Source organism: Hippopotamus amphibius, chromosome 17 (genome assembly GCF_030028045.1).
Source record: "Hippopotamus amphibius kiboko isolate mHipAmp2 chromosome 17, mHipAmp2.hap2, whole genome shotgun sequence".
NCBI classification, from domain to species: domain Eukaryota; kingdom Metazoa; phylum Chordata; class Mammalia; order Artiodactyla; family Hippopotamidae; genus Hippopotamus; species Hippopotamus amphibius.
The window spans coordinates 52,783,141-52,805,341 of record NC_080202.1 but is presented as its reverse complement, the minus strand read 5'-3'; the positions used below and the strand labels follow the sequence as shown (position 1 = coordinate 52,805,341).

Genomic DNA, 22,201 nt, shown 5'->3' with positions numbered 1-22,201 from the left:
AAGGGGTCAGAAAAGAGAGCCCAGCTGCGCTCCATGGCTGGTGTCGACCTGCAGGCCAGGATGACTGTCCTTGGTGGCTGTGCAGGAACAGCCGTCTAGCTGAGGAGAGAGTGGGCGGGAAGGTGGCATCTCGTGAGGTTGTCCAGCTCAGTGAGGCTCTGCTCTTTGGGTCACTTGGAACCAGGAAGGTCCCTCCTGGCTCGTGGCCATAGGCGTGTCCTTGTCCTGGTGCTGACACTGTGCTTCAGCACACAGGAGGGGCCAAGAATTCTCAGCAAAGATGAATTCACCCAGGCAACACGAAGACACACATGTGCGTGCAGGCAGATAGGGGCGATTCCAGTCGCAGGACATGGGGCCTGTGGAGCAAATTTGGGAAAAGGTGATTACAGACAAGGGCTGGGCACACCATGCAGACTGCCAGCCACTGTCTCTTTCCTGGGATTTCTGCAGGTGTCCCTCTGGGAAGGGGTCAGAGGGGTTGGCCTCTCAAGGTTGTTCTGCTTCTCAGGTTTAGTTGTACAAGCTCATTGGAGGCCCACGTGGCCCAAAAAGTGACTGGTGGCTCATGGCCTGGGGCAGGTGAAGATGGAGTAGAACCAGAACAGGTAAGGCAAAGGGAGGGGCCAGAGGGAGGTTGGCAGCTGGGATGCGCCCAGTTGTGTCCTCTAAACTCAGGCTGAAGTCTGAACCCCTCTAACTCGCTGCAGCCCTGCCCCAGTGCCCCATGTGGAGGTGCCAGTTCGGCACAGCCCCTGCCGTGTGCTGGGCAGAGGGAACAGTGGCGCTCTGTGGGTGGGGATGGGGACTCTGGGAAAAGCATGGGGTGGGGGCAGAGATGAGGCATCGCTGAGCTCCCAAGTCTCACAGGACCAGAAGCAAGTGGGAAGGAGGTGGGAGACCCAGGCTGGGTCAGGAGGGCAGAGGCCTCTCCTAAGCCCTGCAGTCCCAGCAGGTGGCCTGGCCTCAAGGATCAGGATGGGGCTTCAGGGAGAGCTCAGACTGAGCTGTTGTCAGCCCCTGAGCTGGTTGGTTTCCACCAGTCTCTCCTCAGCAGCATCAGCTAGAAGAGACAGCCTGGGAGGCTGATTGCAGCCCCTGGATTTGTCTCTTGGGGCAAAGGTCTCCTTTGCCTCCACCTGGTGGAGGTGGGCCTTTGCCCGATGGTGGGAGGTGGGCTTCAGTCCCTACTCCTCTCCCCAGCCAGCAGGCACATCCTGAGAGCCCCGCCTACCCACCAGCCCCCCGGGTCCCCAGGGCTGATGTGCAGCCACTGAGGGAGCCAGGGACCAGCACAGGAAGCTGCAGCCCCAGGCCCACATGGGCCTGAAAGTGTGCAGCTGGGGTGAGCGGCCGAGGATCCCGGAATCCAGTGAAGCAATCCAATTCACTGACCCAGGCGCTGCAGCTGTGTGAAGGAGGGGAGGCCATGAAAGAGGTGAAGGGACAAGCCACTGCCCAAGTGTGGGGCAGACACGCCAGGGGGACACAGGTTCTGGGCCAGCAGAGCCCACCCAGTGCCTCTCCATGCAGGAGACAAGACGGCGGGCTCCCAGAGAGGCCCCCCAACAGCAGAGGAGAGACTGGGGGTGAGGAGGGAGGGGCCCGTCCCAGAGCTCGCTGTGCCCTGCCCTGCAGAAGGAGCAGCCTGAGGGCTATGCTGTGAGGGAGCCCAGCCATGCATGGGACCCCTGACCCTGCGGCTTGTGGAGTAAGTGACTGCAGCTCCACAGGGAAGGTGGCAGCCACCAGCAACAACCATAACCAAAGCCCAGGCAGAAACATGGAGTTTCCTTTCTTTTTTGCTATCTACCAGAACTTTTTGGACTGGGGAAAGAAACAAATGACACACCAGCAACGAACAATTGGAAAAGGCATTTAACAGGCCAATTCCATTTACGACAGCATCAAAAAGAATAATACCTAGGCAGAAATGCAAACAAAGGAGATGAAAGATTTGTACACCAAAAACAACAAAACATTGCTGAAAGTAATTACAGAAGAACTGAATACCTAGAAAGACATTCTGTGTTCATGGATTGAAAGACTTACTATTGTTAAATGGCAGTACTCCCCAAAGCAATCTACAGATTCAATGCAAGCACTGGGAAAGTCCCAAAGACCTTTTTGCAGAAATGGGGTGCAGACCAACCCTCAAATGCATATGGAATTGCAAGGGGCCCCAAATTGCCAAAACAACTTTGAAAAAGAAAAGTTTGGACGGTGTGTATTTCCCTGTTTCAAAGCTTATTACCAAGCTACAGTAATCAAAACAGTGTGGTACTGGCATAAGGATAGACATACAAACCAATGGAACAGAATAAAGAGCCCCAGATAAACCCAAGCATCTATGGGCAACTGATTCTCAAAAAGGGTGACAAAACCATTCAGTGGGGAAAGAATAGTCTTTTAACAAACGGTGCTGGGACAACTGAACATTCACACACAAAAGGTGGACCCTTACATCATATTGGAAAACTAACTCATAATGTATCAATGACATAAATACAAGAGCTAAAACTATAAAACTCCTAAGAAAAAAACATGGTAAGTTTTCATGACCTTGAGTTTGGCAATGAATGATTAGATTTGACACCAGAAGCACAACACAAAAACTAGATAAACTGGACTTCATAAAAATGAAACACTTTTGTGTATCAAAAGGCATAATCAAGAATGTGAAAAAAATAACCTACAGAGAAGATATTTGCAAATCATATATCTGATAAGGGTTTAATATCCAGAACACAAAAAGAGCTCTCACAACTCACGAACTGAAAAACAAACAATTCAAAATTGAGCAAAGGACTTGAACAGACATTTCTTCAAAGAAGATGTGTTACTGAAACAAACCTGGGCCCTTTGCCTGCACACAGTAAAGCCAACCTATTGATACCAGGTTGTGGTGAAGGAAAGTGCACCATTTATTGTGGGCGCTAAGCAAAGAGTCCAGGCAGCTAGTACTTAAAAGGCCCAAACTTCCTGAAGGCTTTCAGGGAAAGGTTTTTAAAGATTGGGGGGGGGGGGGGGGGGCAGCATTATTAGCTCATGGACATTCTGATTGGCTGGTGGTGAGGTAATTGGGAGTCAACCTTCTGGTTCCAATCCTTGGTTCTGGGATCTACATGTTTGTGGGCAGCATACAGTTAACTTCTTCCACCTGATGGGGGTTTCAGTATCTGCAAAACAGCTCAAAGAAAGTGGCTTCTCCAAGCTAGGGCAGATGCATGGCAGATCCTCCCCCCACTCTACCTGTTCTTCTTGGACCCACCTTCCTGCAAGCCCCCCAGGGGTCACTGCCTGTGCTGGAGTGCAGGGATGCCAGGGTGCTGGGAGGCTGGGTGTGGGATGCCAGGTGCTGAGGTACCAGACTGGTGTGTTGGGGCCGATGCCAGGTGTGGTTGGGAGTGCTAGGTGTGGCGGTACTGGGGTGCCAGGTGCTGCGATGCGGGGTGCTGCCCCCATGGGGTGCAGGGTCCAGGATGCTGAGGTGTGGGGTGCCAGGTGGCCTGTGTCCGGGATCAGGTGCCTGGTGTGGGGTGCAGGGTTCTAGGTGTGGGAGTGCTGAGCTGCCCAGTGCTGGATGCGGAGTGCTGGGGGACGGGTATCCGTGCCGCCCCGGGTGGGGGTGGGGCGGAGCCGGCCCACATCCCAGGCCCTGGTGTTGTCCCGTGGTCGCCCGGCTGTCCTACAGTGCCACCGCGTGGCCGCTGCGGGGCTCGCCTTTGCCGGACCGCAGCCCGGCTGAGCGTCCAGCACCAGGCTGAACCACCAGGGAAGGTGAACGCCCCCGCGGCCATGCGGCCCTCTCCCTGGCCCCACGCTTCTTCTGCCTTAAAGCCCCCAAAAGATGTGCCTCAACCCTTGACCCTCTGCAGCCAGCGTCCCCACTCACGGGTCCCTCGAGGGTCACCAGAAGGCAGGGCCTTCCCCCACAGCCCTCCCTACAGTCCCTCTCCCGCGGCCTCTCTGAGCTCCCCCCTTCCCCAGGACGTCCCCCCTCCCAGGACGCCAGCCTGAGGGCTCCCACCGGCCCGCACTTGGGGCTGCCCCATCCGCTGTGCCCACGTAGCATCCATGCAGCTGGTCCCGGCAACATCTCATCTTGTCTTTAGCATCACCGCCTGGGACTTGGCCTGGATTCCTCTGACTTCTTCCAAAAGATTCCTTGGCTGACCCCGCGTTCTCTGCTGCTCTTCATTGCCTCCTTAGTCTGACCCCCAGTACCCCGACCCTGGGGACCCCTACTAGGGCCCTGACAGCTCTTAACATGCTGTACATGTACCCCCGGCCAGCCCCCCAGCCCAGTCCTCCCTGGGGTGTCCTGGCCAGATTAGACATCAACATGACCCACATTCTCACGCGCGGCTTGTCCCAGGACCTCTGGTGTTTTGCGGCCTCGAAAATGGCCTGCTTTGGAGGAAATTGCCTCCTGTGGGCCCATGAGCCCCCGCCCAACCCTCTGTGGATTGGCTCAGGCGAGGGCATGATGCCAGCAAGGCCACAGCTGATTGGCCTGGAGGAAACCAATCAGAGCCCTTGTCTAGGAGTGAAGCCTGGAGGACTGGGAAGGTGGGCACTCAGCAGAGGCGGAGAGGTGGGCAAAGAAGGTGGACAGAGGATGTGGGTCGAGGAGCGATGAGGGGCAGGGGGGTCCCAGATGGTCTCCCACGCTGATCACCCATGGTGGCTTGAGTTGGTGGAGGTTCAGTTCCTGCCACGCAAGGCCCTGTCAACCACACCTGGGATCCCACCCGCCCCCAGGCCGCACTTGCACGCTGCCTGCGAAAGCTCCCACGCCTCCAAGAACCAATGACGAGACCCCGACCTTCATTCCTGCAACCCTGGTTTTGAAAGGCTGAATCTCTGTAATAAATATCTTCCTGCTTGAAATGCCCAGAGAGGTGCCTGTTTACAGAGGTTTCCATGATACATAGTGCCAAAAGTCAGTCCAGGAGAGAGACTCTTGAAGACAGAAACCCAGAACTGGTTGTACGCAGTGGTGATCTCATTATTGTGTTATGGACTGAACTGTGTCCCCTCCAAAATTCAGATGTTGAAGTCCTAACCCCCAATACCTCAGAATATGCCCATATTTGGGGAGAGTGTCTCTACAGAGGTGATCAAGTTAAAGTCATTCATTTTAGCCCTGATCCAATCTGACTGGTGTCCTTCTGAAAAGGGGAAATTTGGACACAGACAGGCACATGGGGAGGCTATGTGAAGATGGAGGCAGAGGCCTGATGATGTTTCCACATGTCCTGGCTTGCCGGCAAACCACCAGGAGCTGGGAGAGAAGATGGGACAGAGTCCCCCTCACAGCCTCAGAGAGAGTCAGCCCTGCCAACACCTGGATCTCAGACTTCCAGCCTGTAGACTCTTGAGACAGTAAGTTTCTGTTGTCTAAGTGGCCCAGCCTGTGGTAACTTGTCATGGCAGCCAGAGCAGACTAACACAGTTTGTGGCAAATAGGACACGGGTAGTGGAGGCATGCTGTAGCCACACACTTTTCTGTAATGACCTGGAAGGAAGGGTTTCCTGAAAGCCAGGTTCTGGTAGCCCAAGTAGCTGCAAAGCAACATCCTGGAGGAAATCAGGACTGTGGGGCAGGTTGGTGATTTCTGACCACACCGGGAAAATTTCATTTTCTAAAAATGACAAGCAAGGGGCTTTAAGTTCTCAGTTCAAGGTAGAGTCAGAAAAGCAGAAAATGTGTAGGACTACTATAAAAGAAAATCTTATTTCTTACAGCAGGACTGTTGTGTCTGGATATCATTCCGCAAGTTTTATCCTGCGGGTTTTAGGATTACAATGTAAATTGAATTCTCAGCCTCACCAGGTCAGAGCTCTAAGTGAAAGAGTCAGATGGAGAGAGCTGAGTGGACTGATCTTGACCCCCCTATAATCCCGTTAAGCCTTGCCTGCCAGCAGAAGAACCCTGCTCCCCATCTGAGGCAGCCCTCCCGCCCCTGCTCATGAAGACCCCATCGAAGCAGCTACCTGCGAAGGGGAGGTTGATTCTCCCCAAGACCCCACCCTGTGACCCTGCATTGCCTCCAGATGCATAGCTGCACTGAGATCCCAGCTGACTCCAGGGAGATGAGTAGAACTCCGTCATGCCCCAAGGATATCAAGATATTGCTGAGTCACACTGGAGAGTCTTGGGGGAGGGTCCCTCACAGTTGCACTCGGCAGCCAATGCCCAGTGAGCTGGACAGGGTATGGGCACTTGAGACTCTGGGCCCCCACTGTTTGCTTTCATCTGTGAGAAGCTTCTTTGTTCCTGGAAACTTGGACTTAACATGGCCCAGCTGAGATGCCAGGAATTTCTTGGTATAATACAGCCCTTCCAAGGGCTGGGGCAGACAAGGACTTGACATGAATTTATCTGATGCAACCCGCTCATTGAGCCCTTCACATCCCTGAAGCACACACACTGGACAGAGGCCCCAAGAAAACCCTTGGTGAGGACCTTGGGTTCTTGAAAAGCCCTCAAAGGTCTTGAGACCAGGAATGACAGTCGAGGTGCTGCTATCTAAATAAAGTCCCTGATTTCTCCTGGGAACCTGGAGGGGCAAGGCCCAGAGCTAAGGTGGGCAGGTCACTGAAAAAAGGCACAAACCCAAGGGACTTCCCTCGTTGTCCAGTGGTTAGGGCTTCGTGCTCCCAATGCAGGGGGCCCAAGTTTGATCCCTGGTAGGGGAACTAGATCCCACATGCTGCAGCTAAAACCCAGTGCAGCCTAAGTAAATAAATATTTTTTTTTAAACAGCACATTAAAAAGATCATACACCATGATCAAGTGGGGTGTATTCCTGGAATGCAAGGAATCTTTAATATACTCAAATCAATCAATGTGATACACCATATTAACAAACTGAAGGATAAAAACCGTATGATAATCTCAATAGACGCAGAAAAAGCTTTTGACAAAATTCAACATCCATTTATTATAAAAACTCTCCAGAAAATGGGCATAGAAGGAAATTACCTCAACATAATAAAAGCCATATATGACAAACCAATAGCCAACATCATCCTAAATGGTGAAAAACTGAAAGCATTCCCTTTAAGGACAGGAACAAGACAGGGGTGTCCACTCTCACCATTATTATTCAACATAGTTTTGGAAGTGTTAGCCACAGCAGTCAGAGAAGAAAACGAAATAAAAAGAATCCAAATTGGAAAAGAAGAAGTAAAACTGCCAGTCTTTGCAGATGACATGATATTATACATAGAAAACCCTAAAGACTCTACCAGAAAACTGTTAGCACTAATCGATGAATTTAGTAAAGTATCAGGATACAAAATTAATGTGCAGAAATCTCTTGCATTCCTATATACTAGCAATGAAAGAACAGAAAGAGAAATTAAGGAAACTTCCATTTACCATGGCAACAAAAAGAATAAAATACCTAGGAATAAATCTGCCTAAGGAGGCAAAAGACCTGTATGCAGAAAACTATAAGACACTGATGAAAGAAATCAAAGACGATACAAACTGATGGAGGGACATACCACGTTCTTGGATTGGAATAATCAATATTGTGAAAATGACTATCTTACCCAAAGCAATTTACAGATTCAACGCAATCCCTATCAAATTACCAACGGCATTTTTCACAGAACTAGAACAAGAAATCTTACGATTTGTATGGAAACACAAAAGACCCCAAATAACCAAAGCAATCTTGAGAAGGAAAGATGGAGTTGGTGGAATCAGGCTTCCTGACTTCAAACTATACTGTAAGGCCACAGTGATCAAGACAGTATGGTACTGGCACAAAAATAGAAAGGTAAATCAATGGAACAGAATAGAGAACCCAGAGATAAACCCAAGCACATATGGGCAGCTTATCTTTGACAAAGGAGGTAAGAAAATACAATGGAAAAAAGACAGCCTCTTCGATAAGTGGTGCTGGGAAAATTGGAGAACTACATGTAAAATAATGAAATTAGAACACTTCCTAACACCATACACGAAAATAAACTCAAAATGGATTAAAGACCTACATGTAAGGCCAGACACTATCAAACTCCTAGAGGAAAACATAGGCAGAACACTCCATGACATCCATCAAAGCAAGATCCTTTTTGACCCACCTCCTAGAATCATGGAAATAAAATCAAGAATAAACAAATGGGACCTAATGAAACTTAAAAGCTTTCGCATAGCAAAAGAAACCATAAACAAGACAAGAAGACAACCCTCAGAATGGGAGAAAATACTTGCCAATGAAGCAACTGACAAAGGATTAATCTCCAAAATATACAAGCAGCTCATGCAGCTTAATACCAAAAAAGGAAATAACCCAATCAAAAAATGGGCAAAAGACCTAAATAGACATTTCTCCAAAGAAGACATACAGATGGCCAACAAACACATGAAAAGATGCTCAACATCACTAATTATTAGAGAAATGCAGGTCAAAGCCACAATGAGGTATCACCTCACACCAATCAGAATGGCCATCATCAAAAAATCTAGAAACAACAAATGTTGGAGAGGGTGTGGAGAAAAGGGAACTCTCCTGCACTGTTGGTGGGAATGTAAGCTGGTACAGCCACTATGGAAAACAGTTTGGAGGTTCCTTAAAAAACTAAAAATAGAACTACCACATGACCCAGTAATCCCACTCCTGGGCATATACCCAGAGAAAACCATAATCCAAAAAGAAACATGTACCATAATGTTCATTGCAGCACTATTTACAATAGCCAGGACATGGAAATAACCTAGATGCCCATCAACAGATGAATGGATAAAGAAGATGGGGCACATATATACAATGGAATATTACTCAGCCATAAAAAGGAATGAAACTGAACTATATGTCATGAGGTGGATAGACCTAGAGTCTGTCATACAGAGTGAAGTAAGCCAGAAAGAGGAAAACAAATACTGTATGCTAACACATATATATGGAATCTGAAGAAATGGTACTGATGAACCCAGTGACAGGCAAGAGTGGAGATACAGAAGTAGAGAATGGACTTGAGGACACGGGGCTGGGGTGAGGGGCAAAGGGGAAGCTGGGACGAAGTGAGAGAGTAGCATAGACATTTACACTACCAACTGTAATAGATAGTTAGTGGGAAGTTGCTGTATAACAAAAGGAGATCAACTTGATGATAGAAGATTCCTTAGAGGGTCAGGATGGGGGGCAGGGAGGGAGTTGCGGGAGGGAGGGGATATGGGGTTATATGTATAAATACAGCTGATTCACTTTGGTGTACCTCAAAAACTGGTACAAGAGTGTAAAGCAAATATATTCCAATAAAGAGTTAAAAAAAAACCCAATTGGCAAAAAAAGTCAAAAAAAAATAAAATAAAAAGTAAAAAATGCTAACCATCATCTGAGCCTTCAATCATAGTAGTCACATCAATGACCACATCACCATAACAAATATAGTAATGAAAAAGTTTGAAATATTGTGAGAATTAGCAAAACATGAGAGACAGGAAGTGAGCAAGTGCTGATGGAAAAATGGTGCCAATAGACTTGCTCAATACAAGGTTGTCACGAACCTTCAGTTGTTAAAAAATGCAATGTGTGAAGCAAAATAAAATGAGGTGCACCTGTGTTGTAATAGTTTTGGCTTTTTTTTTTTTTCTGCAGCGCACAGCTTATGGGTTCTTAGTTCCCCATCCAGGGACTGAACTCCGGCCCTCAGCTTGAAAGCATGGAGTCCCAACCACTGAACCACAAGGGAGTTCCCTGTTTGGGCATTTTTTAAAGCAATAAAGCTTTTTTAAAAAAGATTTTTTTTGATGTGGACCATTTTTAAAGTCTTCATTGAATTTGTTACAATATTGTTTCTCTTTTACGTTTTGGTTTTTTGGCCGCAAGGCATGTAGTATCCCAGCTCCCCAACTGGCAATCAAACCCGCACCCCTTGCATTGGAAGGTGAAGTCCTAACCACTGGACCACCAAGGAAGTCCCAGCAATAAAGCATTTTTAAATTAAGGTATTAAAAAAATGAAGACTTCCTAGGTGGTGCAGTGTTTAGGAATCCGCCTGCCAATGCAGGGGACACGGGTTCGATCCCTGCTCCAGGAAGATCCCACATGCCGTGGAGCAACTAAGCCTGTGCGCCACAACTACTGAGCCTGCGCTCTGGTGCCCGTGAGCCACAACTATTGAGCCCATGTGCTGCAGCTACTGAAGCCCACGCGCCTAGAGCCTGTGCTCCACAACAAGAGAAGCCACAGCAATGAGGAGCCCACATACCACAACAAAGAGTAGCCCCCACTCACTGCAACTAAAGAAAGCTGGCGCACAGCAAAAAAAGACCCAACACGGCCAATAAAATTAATTAATTAATTAATTATAAAAATGAAGGTATGTATATCATTTTTTTAGACATAATACTATTGCACAATAGACTATAGTATAGCATAAGCATAACTTTTATATGTACTAATTCCTGTAACGCCCATTATTGCAATATTAGCAGTGGCATGGATCAGAACCTTGTTATCTTGGAGTCGTGCCTGTATGTGTGCAGTGAGGGATGGCGAGAAGTTACATCTGTATTGAATCACAGGCAGCTGCTAAGGTTTGACTGAATGGGCAGGGACTTGGAAGAAACAGGATTGGAAGATTGGTCACAGGAATTCTGGGGAAGAGATGTGGATGGACCTCTCAGAGTGGACACAGACATTTGTGTCACAAGGAAGTCTCACAAAAGAGCACCCTCTGCCCAGGAGGCCCTCCATGGCCAGGTGGACACAGTGCACACTCTCTGGACACGAGTCAATGGCTTTCCCTAGGCCCCCAGTGCCTGGTCAATGGGCCTATGGACAAAGTGGCTGTGTGGGCAGGGATGGAGTCTCTGTGGGGCTCAGTGACAGGGATGGAGGCTCTGTGGGGTTCAGTGACACGGACTTCCCCTCACTGAGGCTCACCTGACCACTGCTGCTGAGAGCTCAATGGGTCAAGAGCACTGGGCCTCCCAGCTGGCACTATTCCCTGGGGGACCAGCCAGCTGCCCAACAGCAGGTTGGCTAATTGGGACTCTTTCCTCATGGGGCAGTGACTTGTCCTCACGGGAAGAGACACTCTGGATACAGATTTGCCTACCCCTCGCCCAGGAGGCTTCTGCCAGCGGCACTGTTGTGGACTTAGAGGCCCATCGTGGTGCCCACGCAACACTGCTTCTGACCAAGGAATTCATTTCACAGAAAGGGGTGAGCTCTTGGGCACGTGCCATGGGACGCCTCATCTTATCATGACCTCACCGCCTGGGAGCTGCTGGGCTGCTAGAAAGGTGGCAGGCAGCATGTAGATTGGGTTGCGGAGTCATTTGGGGCGACCAAACAGGGCTGGATGCCGTCCTATGACCCCCATCCCAGCCAGGACACACGGGTGGGATCCAGGGCTGCAGGTGTACGTGGTGCCCCGCCCTGTATCCCCCAGGCCCCGGGGGACTTCTTCCCGGGGCCACGGAACCAGAAGGTGGGCTCCTCCGGGGACTAGCCACCGGCCCGGAGGTCAGAGCGGGCGGGTGCTGCCCAGGGGGCGGTTCAGCGGATAGCTTTTGCAACAACACTAAACGCAGCATTTTGTGGTTCGAGCCGGCAGTGCAGTGATTTGTGAACAAGATTTCTGACCGCCCGGGAGACTGTCCACGCTGTCACCCTGCAAGGGTCCCACCGTAGTGGCAGGTGGAACTTTCAGTCTTGAAGATAGCCCAGGTGGGGCGTTCTGGAAATGCAAGTGAACCAAGCGATGCAGAGCCCCCAAACCCCGCCCGCAGCGGATCCGGCGGCTTCTCGGGGCGGGGCCTCCAGCCGCGGACGGCAGCGTTCCGCGTTCTGCGACGCCTGGCTCCGCGCGGCCGCCGTAGCGGGGGGTGCAGTGGGTCCGAACTACGGTGGCCGCGCGGTGCGGGTCCGACTGGGCTGGGCGGTGGGGCGCGGGCCGGGCCGGCCGCCATGGGCAACCTGTTCGGCCGTAAGAAGCAGCAGAGCCGGGTCACGGAGCAGGACAAGGCCATCCTGGTGAGACGCCGGGCCCCGCAGGCGGTTAGGCGTGGGACGCGGACCCTTAGGCTGGGCGGGGAAACCGAGGCAGGGCAGCGACCTGCTGCGTTTTCCCCCTCGCCACGGGCTCCGGCCTCTGCGGCCGCCCAGCCCCACGCCGGGGTCGCAGCCTCGGAGCCCGTCTGGGGCGGTGGGCTTCCGGTGAAGAGCGTGTCCGGGCCCGGTTCCCAGCGAGTCTAAGCGAATCGGGTCGCTGCGGGTGTAGGTGGTCCCGGTGCGGCGATCGAGCTGTGCCTCGAGTCTTGAGAGGCGGTGCCCGCGTCTCACTGCTTCCTGGTCGTACCTTGTCCGTGGACGAGTCTATTCCTGTGGGTGGGGTTTCATAACTCTGGCAGTCCCGGACTGCTTCGCAGCCCCGGCCCGGTACCGCCCTGCTTCTCCGTCGCGCGTTCGAGGCGGACTCAAGGCTTCCGTGGCCGGCTCCGGTGGGAGACCGCGGGGAGGGGATGGCGGGCAGTGGGGCCTCATCGCTGCTTCCAGAACTGGGGATCTAAGCAGACGGGGCTCTGATTGTGGGACGATCATGTTCTGTGTGTTTAGGACTCAGGGTGGGCTCAACACCTGTCTCGGTCCTTGTATGACCTACAAGCCTGTGCGGCCCCTGAGGCACAGGGAGCAAGCCAGCCGCTCCGAGCTGGTGGTTGTGGGCCGCCCTCCAGACCACCGTCTCCAGGCCATGCTAGCCCCTCGCAACTTTAGGTGATGGAGATGTTCCTACCTGTAGATTCAAGTGTCTCTGGAGAGCCTGAATATGAAAGTTAGTTTCTGGTGAAAGACTTGTGTGGTGTGTTAAGTGAAATGGTGTGGTGAGAATAACCTATTTATGTAAGGAGAACAGTGTGTCAGGAAGGAGAGAGCCCAGAATGTGAGCGGAGTCTACCTTCGCTCCTGTCTTTTCTAAGTTTTCTGCAAGAAAAATACATAATCTTTTGTACTAAGAAACGAACTCAAGTGGCAGGTGTTCTTTTACTGTGGCTTCTGAAACCATGACTTATAAGATTTTTTAACCGAAGTTCCCCATGAAGAAGAGATAACAGGCCTGTTTGTCACTGGAGATCAGCCCAGCGTTGGGTCCTTATTGTGGTCGGGGTCCCACCCCCCACGTGTGCTGACCTCCACCCTGAACTTCTGGGTTTCTGGCTGAGCAGGACGTCTCCAAGCTCTTCTCTCTTCTCTAAGGACTCAACTTTCGGTTTCTCTTCCAGGAGGCCTTTCTTTTGCCAAGGGTTCACGTCAGTGGGGTCGTGATAGAAACAACTCAGTTTGCACACTGTAGAACAAATTATTGCGTGATGTCTTCCGAGGATGAAAAGCTGAGCTCCAGCATGCTGCCCCAGGACCTTCTGCTGAGACCCCTTGTTTTACAAAGGGGGTGGCCTGGCCACACCTGCCTCTCTGTGGCTCCTACCTTTCACTTTGTCCACCACCCACGAGGACAGTGGACGCCCAGCCCCTGCAGAGGAGAGGCAGCCAGAGTTGGGCCCAGTGGGTTGGCTGGCCATGGGGCAGGATAGTGGGTGCCTCTCGGGGCAGCAGGGATAGGACATGTGGCTGTCGCCGAGCCTGACCCACCAGCCACGGGGTGCGCTGGGGCAGACAGCCTCTAAAGAGAAGGTGGTTGTGGAGGGAACTGAGAAGCGGCCACTTGAGACAGACTGACCACGTCTACACTGGGAGCTAATTTCTCACCATGTTGAGTCTTAAAGGTGTGCACACCCTTGACCTAGTTAACTCACTCCTGGTAACTGACCCTGAAGATATAACCATCCGTCTGAGAAGTGCCTTCTGCTTGCAGGTGCTCCCCATAGTGTCACTTGAAATGATGGAATTTAGAAGAAATGTAAATGGTCTGAAGTAGGGAAGGAGACACTAAGGCGTGTAAATGGCCCTGCATCCTTTTTGGGACAGGACACAGGGGTCTTAGGTGATTGGCAAGGTCATGTGAACCCATCACCTCAATGCACCATCTGTTGTCCACTCACATATGGTGACAGGTGACAAGTGACAAGAGCAGGAGAGCTGCTGGCAACTGGCTAAAGTCCACAGAGGAGTAAAGCTGGGAGGGAAGGCCCCAGTCTCCAGCTGGGGCTGGGCTGTGCTGGTGGCACTCGGGTGACTGTCACCAGCGACTTCTGTGTCATCTCTGTGCCTCAGAGGTGCCAGCCACACTCCCTGACCAGTGCTCACATTCCTTGCTGAAAGTGACGCCCTGCTGTGATGGTGGTGGGAGCACACGCTCTACCCAAGTGCTGAGGATGTTGGGCCTGGCTCGCTGTCTGGGGTGGGGGGGAATCTTGGGGTTTGTATGGTATTGAGCTGCATCCCTGCCCTCCACCCCTTAGATGCCATATGGCATCCCCAGTGTGACTGCCAGGAATGTCTCCAGATAGTGCCTCACGTGCCCTGGGGGGCAAACTTGTCCCCATGGAGAACTCTGTTTCAGAGCATGCGCTTCCATGGGTGGCAGTTGGAGCAGCCTGGCCTGTCGCGGGCCCTTCAGTGACCCCAGCAGCCTCTGTGCCAGCTCTCCTGGGCGCTGGCTAGCCCTGTGAGTGTCCACCGCCCCATGCATGGGCTCGGTGTCGACACAGGGCCTGCTTTCCCCGCAGCAACTGAAACAGCAGCGGGATAAGCTGAAGCAGTACCAGAAGAGGATCACCCAGCAGCTGGAGCGGGAGCGGGAGATCGCCCGGCAGCTCCTACGCGATGGCAGGAAGGAGTGAGTGGGGGCGGGGCAGGTGTTCAGGAGAGGGGGGATCTGTCCCCCGTTGGCCTAGAGCAGGGGTGGGGTAGGCCCAGGAGGCCAGTTGGTGCCAGACCAGGGCAGCTGATGGCCGTGGCTGCTAGGTCACTACTTGGGTTCCTTCTGCAGACGAGCCAAGCTGCTGCTTAAGAAGAAGCGATACCGGGAGCAACTCCTGGACAAGACGGAAAACCAGATCACCAGCCTGGAGACCATGGTAGGCCTAGTAGAGGTTGGGGGGTGTGGGCCGTGTAGGCGCCAGGGTCCCCTCAGAGGACTGAAACCTATCATTTTCCTCTTTTGGATCTCTCAGCCAGACGCTATGGAATGGGTCAGGCCTGGAAGCAGAGGAGAATTTTTAATGGGAACCTGACGGTCTTCAGGGACTGGGAAGGATTGACTCTTGCAGGATCGTGGTTGGGGGACTAGGCCACTTCTTGGTGGTGGGGTGGGTGGGGGGTCTGCCCTGGTGACTGAAGAGCTGTTGGGATCTGCAGGAGGCTGCCAAGTGACCTGGTTTCAGGGCTCTGAGCTCTAGTTCTGCTCTTACTGGTTATAAGCATTCTACTTTGAAATTCCTCCTGGGCCCTCTCAGTCCCTCCCAAGTGGTGGTCAGGGCAGTGGGAAAGGGCAGAGGGAGGAGGGAGACAGAGACAGTCTGCCCTGGGGCCCAGCAGTCTTTGTCACTGATAGTGTGATCCTAACTCCCTTCCATGGGTCTGTGTGAGGTGGTGGAGAAGGTCAGCCCCTGACCACACAGGTTTCTTCCTCAGGTCCAGAGTATTGAGTTCACCCAGATTGAAATGAAAGTGATTGAGGGGCTGCAGTTTGGAAATGAGTGTCTGAATAAGATGTATCAGGTAAGTCTTGCAAGACTGGGGACAGAGAGGAGAGGGAGCCAGTGGGAAAAGGAGGGGGCTTGTCCCTGAGGCCACACCTGCACCCAACCCTTCAGGCATGAGGGAAAGTCAGTCACTACTGGAAGAGGGTGACAGTCTGGTGGGACAGACAAACTCAGCGATATTGACCTGAGCATAGGGACCCAAACTATAAATTGGGTCCAGAGATGCTAAAGTGACTAGAGGGACAGTCTGGTTTGAGTAGGGGAGGGGTGTGGTGAACTAATCTGGAGGACTTCACAGAGGAGGTGAACACAGCCTCATCTCAGGAAGCAGCACAGAGGTGGATGGTGAAAGGAGAGGTGAGGCCCAGCACAGAGGTGGATGGTGAAAGGAGAGGTGAGGCCCTCATTCCTGGTGAGTGGATGGCAGTGGGGCTAGGCAAGAGAGCTGAGGTTACACTGCCTTTCTGAGTGTCCAGTGTGGTGGTAACCAGTCAAGCAAAGGTGGTGCTTAGAACCCAAAAGAGATCAACTCATCTCGCCAGAGAAAATTTTTTATACTTTTTACCATCGCTAGGGTTGATTTGGGTGCCAGCAGGTCCAGTGAGAAGGCCCAGCAGGAGTCTGAGGAGGTCAGTTGAGGCTTCTGAAGAGACTGGTCTGACAGTTCCATGCCTCTGTGGATGGGCCATGCCTGGGACAGAAATAACCAAAGATGTGTCATATCCTGCTTGGCGTGGCTTCATTTAAACAGGAACAGAGGGGCTAGGCTGTGTGCCCTGCCAGTGCAGGTGGCCTTCGCATAAGGGGTTCTGTTATATGCCTCACTGACAACACTCAAACACTTGTAACTGATCAGGTGATGTCCATAGAAGAGGTGGAGCGGATACTGGACGAGACACAGGAGGCTGTGGAATACCAGCGGGTAGGTGTTGCCGTGTTGCGGGGCCCACCATCTGGCAGGCAGCGAGTATGGTGGCCAAATTGCTGAATATCACGTGCCACCAACCTTCCCACACCACATGGGGGCTGCTGCCTTCCTTCTTTCAAGTGAGAGGAGCCTTGAGCCGGGGCTGTCTCCTTCCTCCACGAGGGGCCACCTTTCCCCTACCCCAGCCCAGCCACGCTCCTCATCTCTGCTCCTCCTTTTGCAGCAAATAGATGAACTGTTGGCAGGAAGCTTCACTCAGGAGGACGAAGATGCCATCCTGGAGGAGCTGGATGCAATCACTCAGGTAACAGGACCCCGGGACTGACACAGGCTCAGGTGCAGGGACCCCTAGGAGGACTCTGCTTACTGGCCTCGGCGAGCACCTGCTTCGGGTTTCACTCGAGCACACAGCCCTGGTTTTGCAGCTGGTTTTCTTCCTTAAAACGATTGGCATTTGTGCTAAACTGAGGCCCCTACTCCCCGTCCACTTGGCTGACTGCAGGGCAGGACTGGCCTGGAAAGAACGTTTTGCCGGTTGTCCACCCAGGTGTTGCAGGCATCAGAGTGAGCCAGGTGCCAGGACAGAGCGGAATGCCAACCCTCCTAGCGCCCTCAGCCCCTTCCTCCCCAGTGGGCAGTGTGTGGGTTCTAGATCAAATGGCAGCTCTTTCCCTCTTGTGACCGGTCACTCGCTGTCACACACAGGGCCTCCACGTGTTGGCCCGGAGACCTCTAACCAGCTGACCTTAACTTCAGGCCCTGAGTCTGTGTTTGCTCCCTGATGGAGGGTGTCTCCATCTCTGTGGGTCCTACCGCAGCGAGCCACACGGACACCATGCCCACCAGCCTGCCACCCACTAGCCGCAGGCGAGGCCAGGAAAGCAGATCCTCAGCACTGCTGTTCGCTGCCTGGGGGCCCCATGTGCACCTGCCTTCTGATTCACTCCTCCCAGTCCTGCTTGCTGGGAACCACGGATGCACCTGGGTACTGCCACCTGAGACAGAGGCACCACTGGGGCCCCTGACCTGCATGGGTGCCTGTTTCAAAGCCCTCGTCCCAGACTCGGGGTGGAACTCTGGGCAGGGAGGCCCTCAGGGTCTGGGTCATTGAGAGCAGCCACCTTTTGTGGCTGCTGTGCCCCAGGTGATATGAGTCACAGAGATGTGAGAAGCCAAGGAGGATGCACCCTGGCTTGTGTGCTGGAGGATTCGTGCCCCGTTGAAATCCCGCTAAGAGCGGCTAAGTGAATGGGATGCTGTACTCTCCAAGAGGAAGACAAGGCGATTGTATCTCATGACCTTTATCCTCTGTTTCTTGCAGGAACAGATAGAGCTACCAGAGGTTCCTTCAGAGCCTCTTCCTGAGAAGATCCCAGGTACCCTCCTCCTTATGCCCTTTGGAGAACAGTGCATTCTAGAGCAAAGCAAAATATCCCAGCTGCTGGGCCCTGCTCTTCCAGCTTGGCGAGAGTCGGGTCCCAGGTCCTTTGCTTGGTAGGCGTGCTTGTTGGCACCAGCTCAGGCAGAGTGTGGGCCTGGCCCTGGGGTTGGGCCCAGGCTTCCTAGGGGTTTGGGTAACCTCATGAGAGCCGAACCCCATTCAGAGAGGTGAGTCCCAAAGTTAGAGTTGGGAAAGGGCCAGTTTAGCTGTGCAGGCTCTTCTGGGTCCAACCTGGGACCAGCTCTCCTGTAAACATCACTGGGACGACCTTCCCCAGGGCATCGCTTAACATGCCTTCAGGAATTGTCCATCAGCCGGGACTCGTCTTTGTGATTCCCCCTCGGTTCTTTCTGCTCCCCTGCTGCTCCTTGGCCTCCTCTCTGGGGTCCGTGGGGAGGGGTGCATGCCCGCCTGCTGTGCCATTCTGAGTGCTTGCTCCCAGAGCCTGCTCTGTTTGTCGGTCCGCCTGGCTTCTGTGTATAAGTTGCCTGCCCTGGAGCTGTGCCTGCTCTTCCCAGAGCGCAAAGCCCTGACCTGGCTCCTTGCCGCCTCTTGTCCTTTTTGGGAAGTTCCCGCCTGTGGGGTCTTCTGTACACGACAGACATCTCTATGTTTCCTCCGCAGAGAAAGTCCCCGTCAAGGCCAGGCCCAGGCAGGCGGAACTGGTGGCAGCCTCGTAATGCAGCCTTCTTGCGTGGAACTCGCAGGGACTCCCGAGGACTGGGGTGCACAGAGTTTGGGTGCATGGCCAGCCCTGACCGGCTCCGAGGAGGCAGGCGCCGGGCCAGGAGGGCCGGGAGCTGACGGAGCAGCACAGCACACGGGGCTCCTGATAGGATGACTTCACGGAGCGTTTCCCTGGCGCTGCTGTCGTGCTCTCATTTCTGGATTAAATGGCAACATTCAAACCCTCCAGCCAAACACAGCTTCTGAAGCTGTGGTTCCCACAGGCCACGGCCAGGGCCACTGCTCTTGGTGCTGGTCACACCTCCCCTCTCGGTCGCATGGCTCCATGGGCCAGTGTCTCCGCAGTACTGTCTTCTGTGGAAGGCACATCAGACCTGGCCTCCCTGCCCTTCCCTTTCCCTTTTTAACCTGTTGCTCCCATTAGCTGGCAGGGGCTTTGGTCCCTGCCTTGGCCTGGCTCCCTGACGTACCCAGTTTCTGTGTAGATTTCGGGGTGGAAACTTCTCTGCTTCTGTGTTGGCATTTGGGGGTGGTGGACCAAGAGGGGCACGTCCCTGCTGGAATTTGATGACTCTAGGAGCTCTGCCGACCCCGTCACTCCTGGGGCCGTACACAGAGGCCCAGTCCTGCTGGCGGACGTTCAGGATAGCCAGCAGGTCCTGCTGGAGCTCCCCGAGTGGCCAGCTCTGAGCTGTCAGCGGCCAAGTGGAGACTGCAAAGGATGGAAATGACTTCCCTAGTTCACGGTTCATTTTGGAATTAGACAATCTCCCTGAGATTTCACTCCAAATAAGAAGACAAAGGGGACCCTCTTAGCCCCCCAGACAGGCCAGCCCCATATTAAAGTTGACGCCCGCACAGCCTGCTCTCTTGTGGCCTGGGGTCTGTGGAAGGGCCTGGGTGGGTTAGTGGGGCTTCTCCCTCTGGTCCCTGGAACACAGCCCCTTGTAGGGCACCTGGCTGGTCAGTGCCACACAGGGGCTGGGGATTCAGGAGCCGGTGAGGTTCTAGCCTTGCTCGGCTGTGGATGGAAGGCAGGCTGGGGCTCCAGGCTCTGGCAGTCACCTCTAGGCACCTTTCTGCAGCAGGGTGCAGGGCAGTGCTCTGGCCTCACCTTCCTTAGAAGGGATGCTGGTGGTCCCTTCTTTTTCAAGGGATTTTGTGTGATTCCCCATGGCTGGTGGCCAGGAAAGCATCCAGTTTGGTGCCTCTGGGGTGTGGGGGTCTGGTTTGGCGTCCTGATGTCTAGGTAGGAGGCCAGATGCCCCAGGGAGCGAGCAGGCAACAGCAAGGATGGAGAAGTGGGCATCCCACCTAAGAGGGGGCCTCCACCTGGAGAGCATGGTGGGATATAGCCAGGTTGCCAGGTCTGGAGTTCTTCAAGAAGAGCTAGAAACCCAGATTTTCAGGGGACAGCCTTGTTTGTGTGAAAGCACCCTTACCAGGTGCAGTGCATGCCTCAACCAGGAGGGGGCTCACTGCCAGCTGGTTTTGCGGATTTTGCCGGAAACCGGTATTGCCAGCGCCAGTCTGGCTGCTGGGTCCCACCTGCATCCTAGGGACAGTTCTGATGAGGGAAAGCAGATCCTGCCTCTCCTGCCTGTGAGTGACCTGTCCCTCTGCAGGAGTGGGTCCCAGGCCAGGGGAGGGTGTGGAGGGGCGGCCTGCTTCTGGAAAGGCGCAGCCTCTCCAGACCCCACCAGCATGGTGGACACCTCCCCTTTCCCTCTGCCTCCCCAGGACTCAGAACTCAGGGAGGCCCATGAGGGCTGCCGATGGCAGTACCCTGCCTTGTCTCCTCGATGGTTTCACCACTGGGGGCTGTTCAGTGGGCCGTTAGGCACCGACTTCCTCCTGGTGCGTGCTTGGAAAACCTGCCCGTGGATGTGCTCACGTGGCTCCCTGTGAACCACCCATTCCCAGGACAGGCGGGTCATGATCAGCCTGCTCCTGACCTGGGCAAGGGGAGCCTGCGTCTGGAACAACCCAAGAGTTAGGGAGGGGAGCCTCATCTTCTCACTTTCAACAAGTGAGATCTTGCATACCAGTCAAGTTGCCTTTCTCTTTGTAAAAGTTCATCCCATGGACCTAGCTGGGTTCATCCCATGAAACCCAGCTGACCTTGAGCTGACTCTTGGGCTCTGGCCTTGAAGTTCACCTGGCTCATAGGTCCCCTGTGTGTGGGTTGGGGTAGGGAGAGCCCATCAGACTCACATCTTCCTGCCAGCGCTGAGCCCTGGTCTTAAGACACCAGCTGCCTGAGCCTGACCTGACTTCCTAATCTGGGGGACATAGGACTCATGACAATCACAAACTAGTCACAATTAAGTACAAAATCTGGGGGCAGAGCTGGCATCCTGCCGGAGATCAGTGGGGGCCTGGTGGGGGGCTTGGAGGAGGAGAGGCTGCAGTGAGCTGCCTGCAGAGGGCCTGAGAGCACCCGTGCATGGTGGGTGGGAGAGGTGTGAGGGGGAGCCAGGGGGGCCATCTGACCAGAGAGGACTTCCTGGGGAGCCAACAAACCTGGCATCCAGAAAGGACTGACCAGGGCAGTAGAGAAAAGGACTCAGGCACCAGGACCATTTGGCTGGAGGCAGGTCTGTGATACAGGCAGCATGGAAAGTAGAAAAGCAGGAGGTGGGGAATTGGGGGAAGAGGCACCCAGGACTTGGGTGGGGGGTACTCTTGGGACAGAGTTGGTGGGGGTGCCTGGGACAGGATAGGGGAGACAGAATGGGAGGTGCCTGGACAGGGTGGTGGGTGTCCTGGCTACACTGTGCGCCCTGCTCTGGGAAGGTGTTTGCCCTCCCCCTACCCACTGCTGCCCCATGGGGTCTTCTGGTGACCACACCCCCCACCCATGGGGAGAACTTGGTGATGTCAGGTGGAGTGCTGTCATGACAACACAGGGTCTTTGCCTTCCCAGGAGAGGCCCAGAGCCAGGTCACTGACCACATCCCCAAACTCAGCAGGAGACCCCACCACCCCTTCCATCTCTGCTGGTGCTCGGCCACTGGGGTGGGGGCAGCAAGTCAGCAGGTGGAGCTGGGCCTGGGTCCCAAGGGGAGCCTTGACTGCATGAGCCAAGACACCCAGCCTGGGACCTCCCCAGTGGACACCTGCCCGCCTTGGCCAGGACAGCTGCCACCTTGGCACATGCCTCATCCTTTCAACCATCCCTAGCATCCTTGCGGCCGTATGTCTGGGGATATTTCTTCCTTAGTCATCTCCACCCCCACCCCACTCCCGCCCAGCTTTCCTGAGTGACCCTGCACACAACCCTATCCCGTCCCTGGTGCCCTGCCCTCACCAAGGACCAGGTCTCAGGCTGGGGGCCGTGGTGTCCTCCAGGGCTGCGCTCACGACTTGTGATCTTGTCCCTGAGGAGTCTGAGGACTGGTCTTGGAAGGAAGGAAGGTGTGTTCTTTTCCACCTGTACCTGAGGGAGGTACAGGCTAGCCTAGGGAAGGCATTTAAGGGCCATGAGCAACGCTGTCCTCTGATCTGGCAT

The 22,201-nt window shown here is 53.8% G+C and overlaps 1 protein-coding gene across 1 annotated transcript; it reads left to right on the top strand.

Annotated features, from left to right (window-relative positions):
- Positions 1–11,843: 11,843 nt before the first annotated feature.
- Positions 11,844–19,553, top strand: CHMP6 (charged multivesicular body protein 6). The gene is made up of 8 exons (XM_057716418.1): positions 11,844–12,005; positions 14,657–14,766; positions 14,920–15,007; positions 15,564–15,650; positions 16,491–16,556; positions 16,786–16,866; positions 17,884–17,938; positions 18,628–19,553. Exons 1-8 carry the CDS (start codon positions 11,940–11,942, stop codon positions 18,681–18,683), a joined length of 609 nt encoding a protein of 202 aa, XP_057572401.1. The 5' UTR covers positions 11,844–11,939; the 3' UTR covers positions 18,684–19,553.
- Positions 19,554–22,201: the final 2,648 nt, after the last annotated feature.

What these genes read in the sequence shown, in the direction of transcription:
- CHMP6 (XM_057716418.1), top strand. Translation starts at nt 11,940, where the DNA reads ATGGGCAACCTGTTCGGCCGTAAGAAGCAGCAGAGCCGGGTCACGGAG. An exon ending in AGCTGGATGCAATCACTCAG is followed by an intron (nt 16,867 to 17,883) that starts GTAACAGGACCC and finishes TGTTTCTTGCAG; the next exon opens with GAACAGATAGAGCTACCAGA. An exon ending in TCTTCCTGAGAAGATCCCAG is followed by an intron (nt 17,939 to 18,627) that starts GTACCCTCCTCC and finishes TTTCCTCCGCAG; the next exon opens with AGAAAGTCCCCGTCAAGGCC.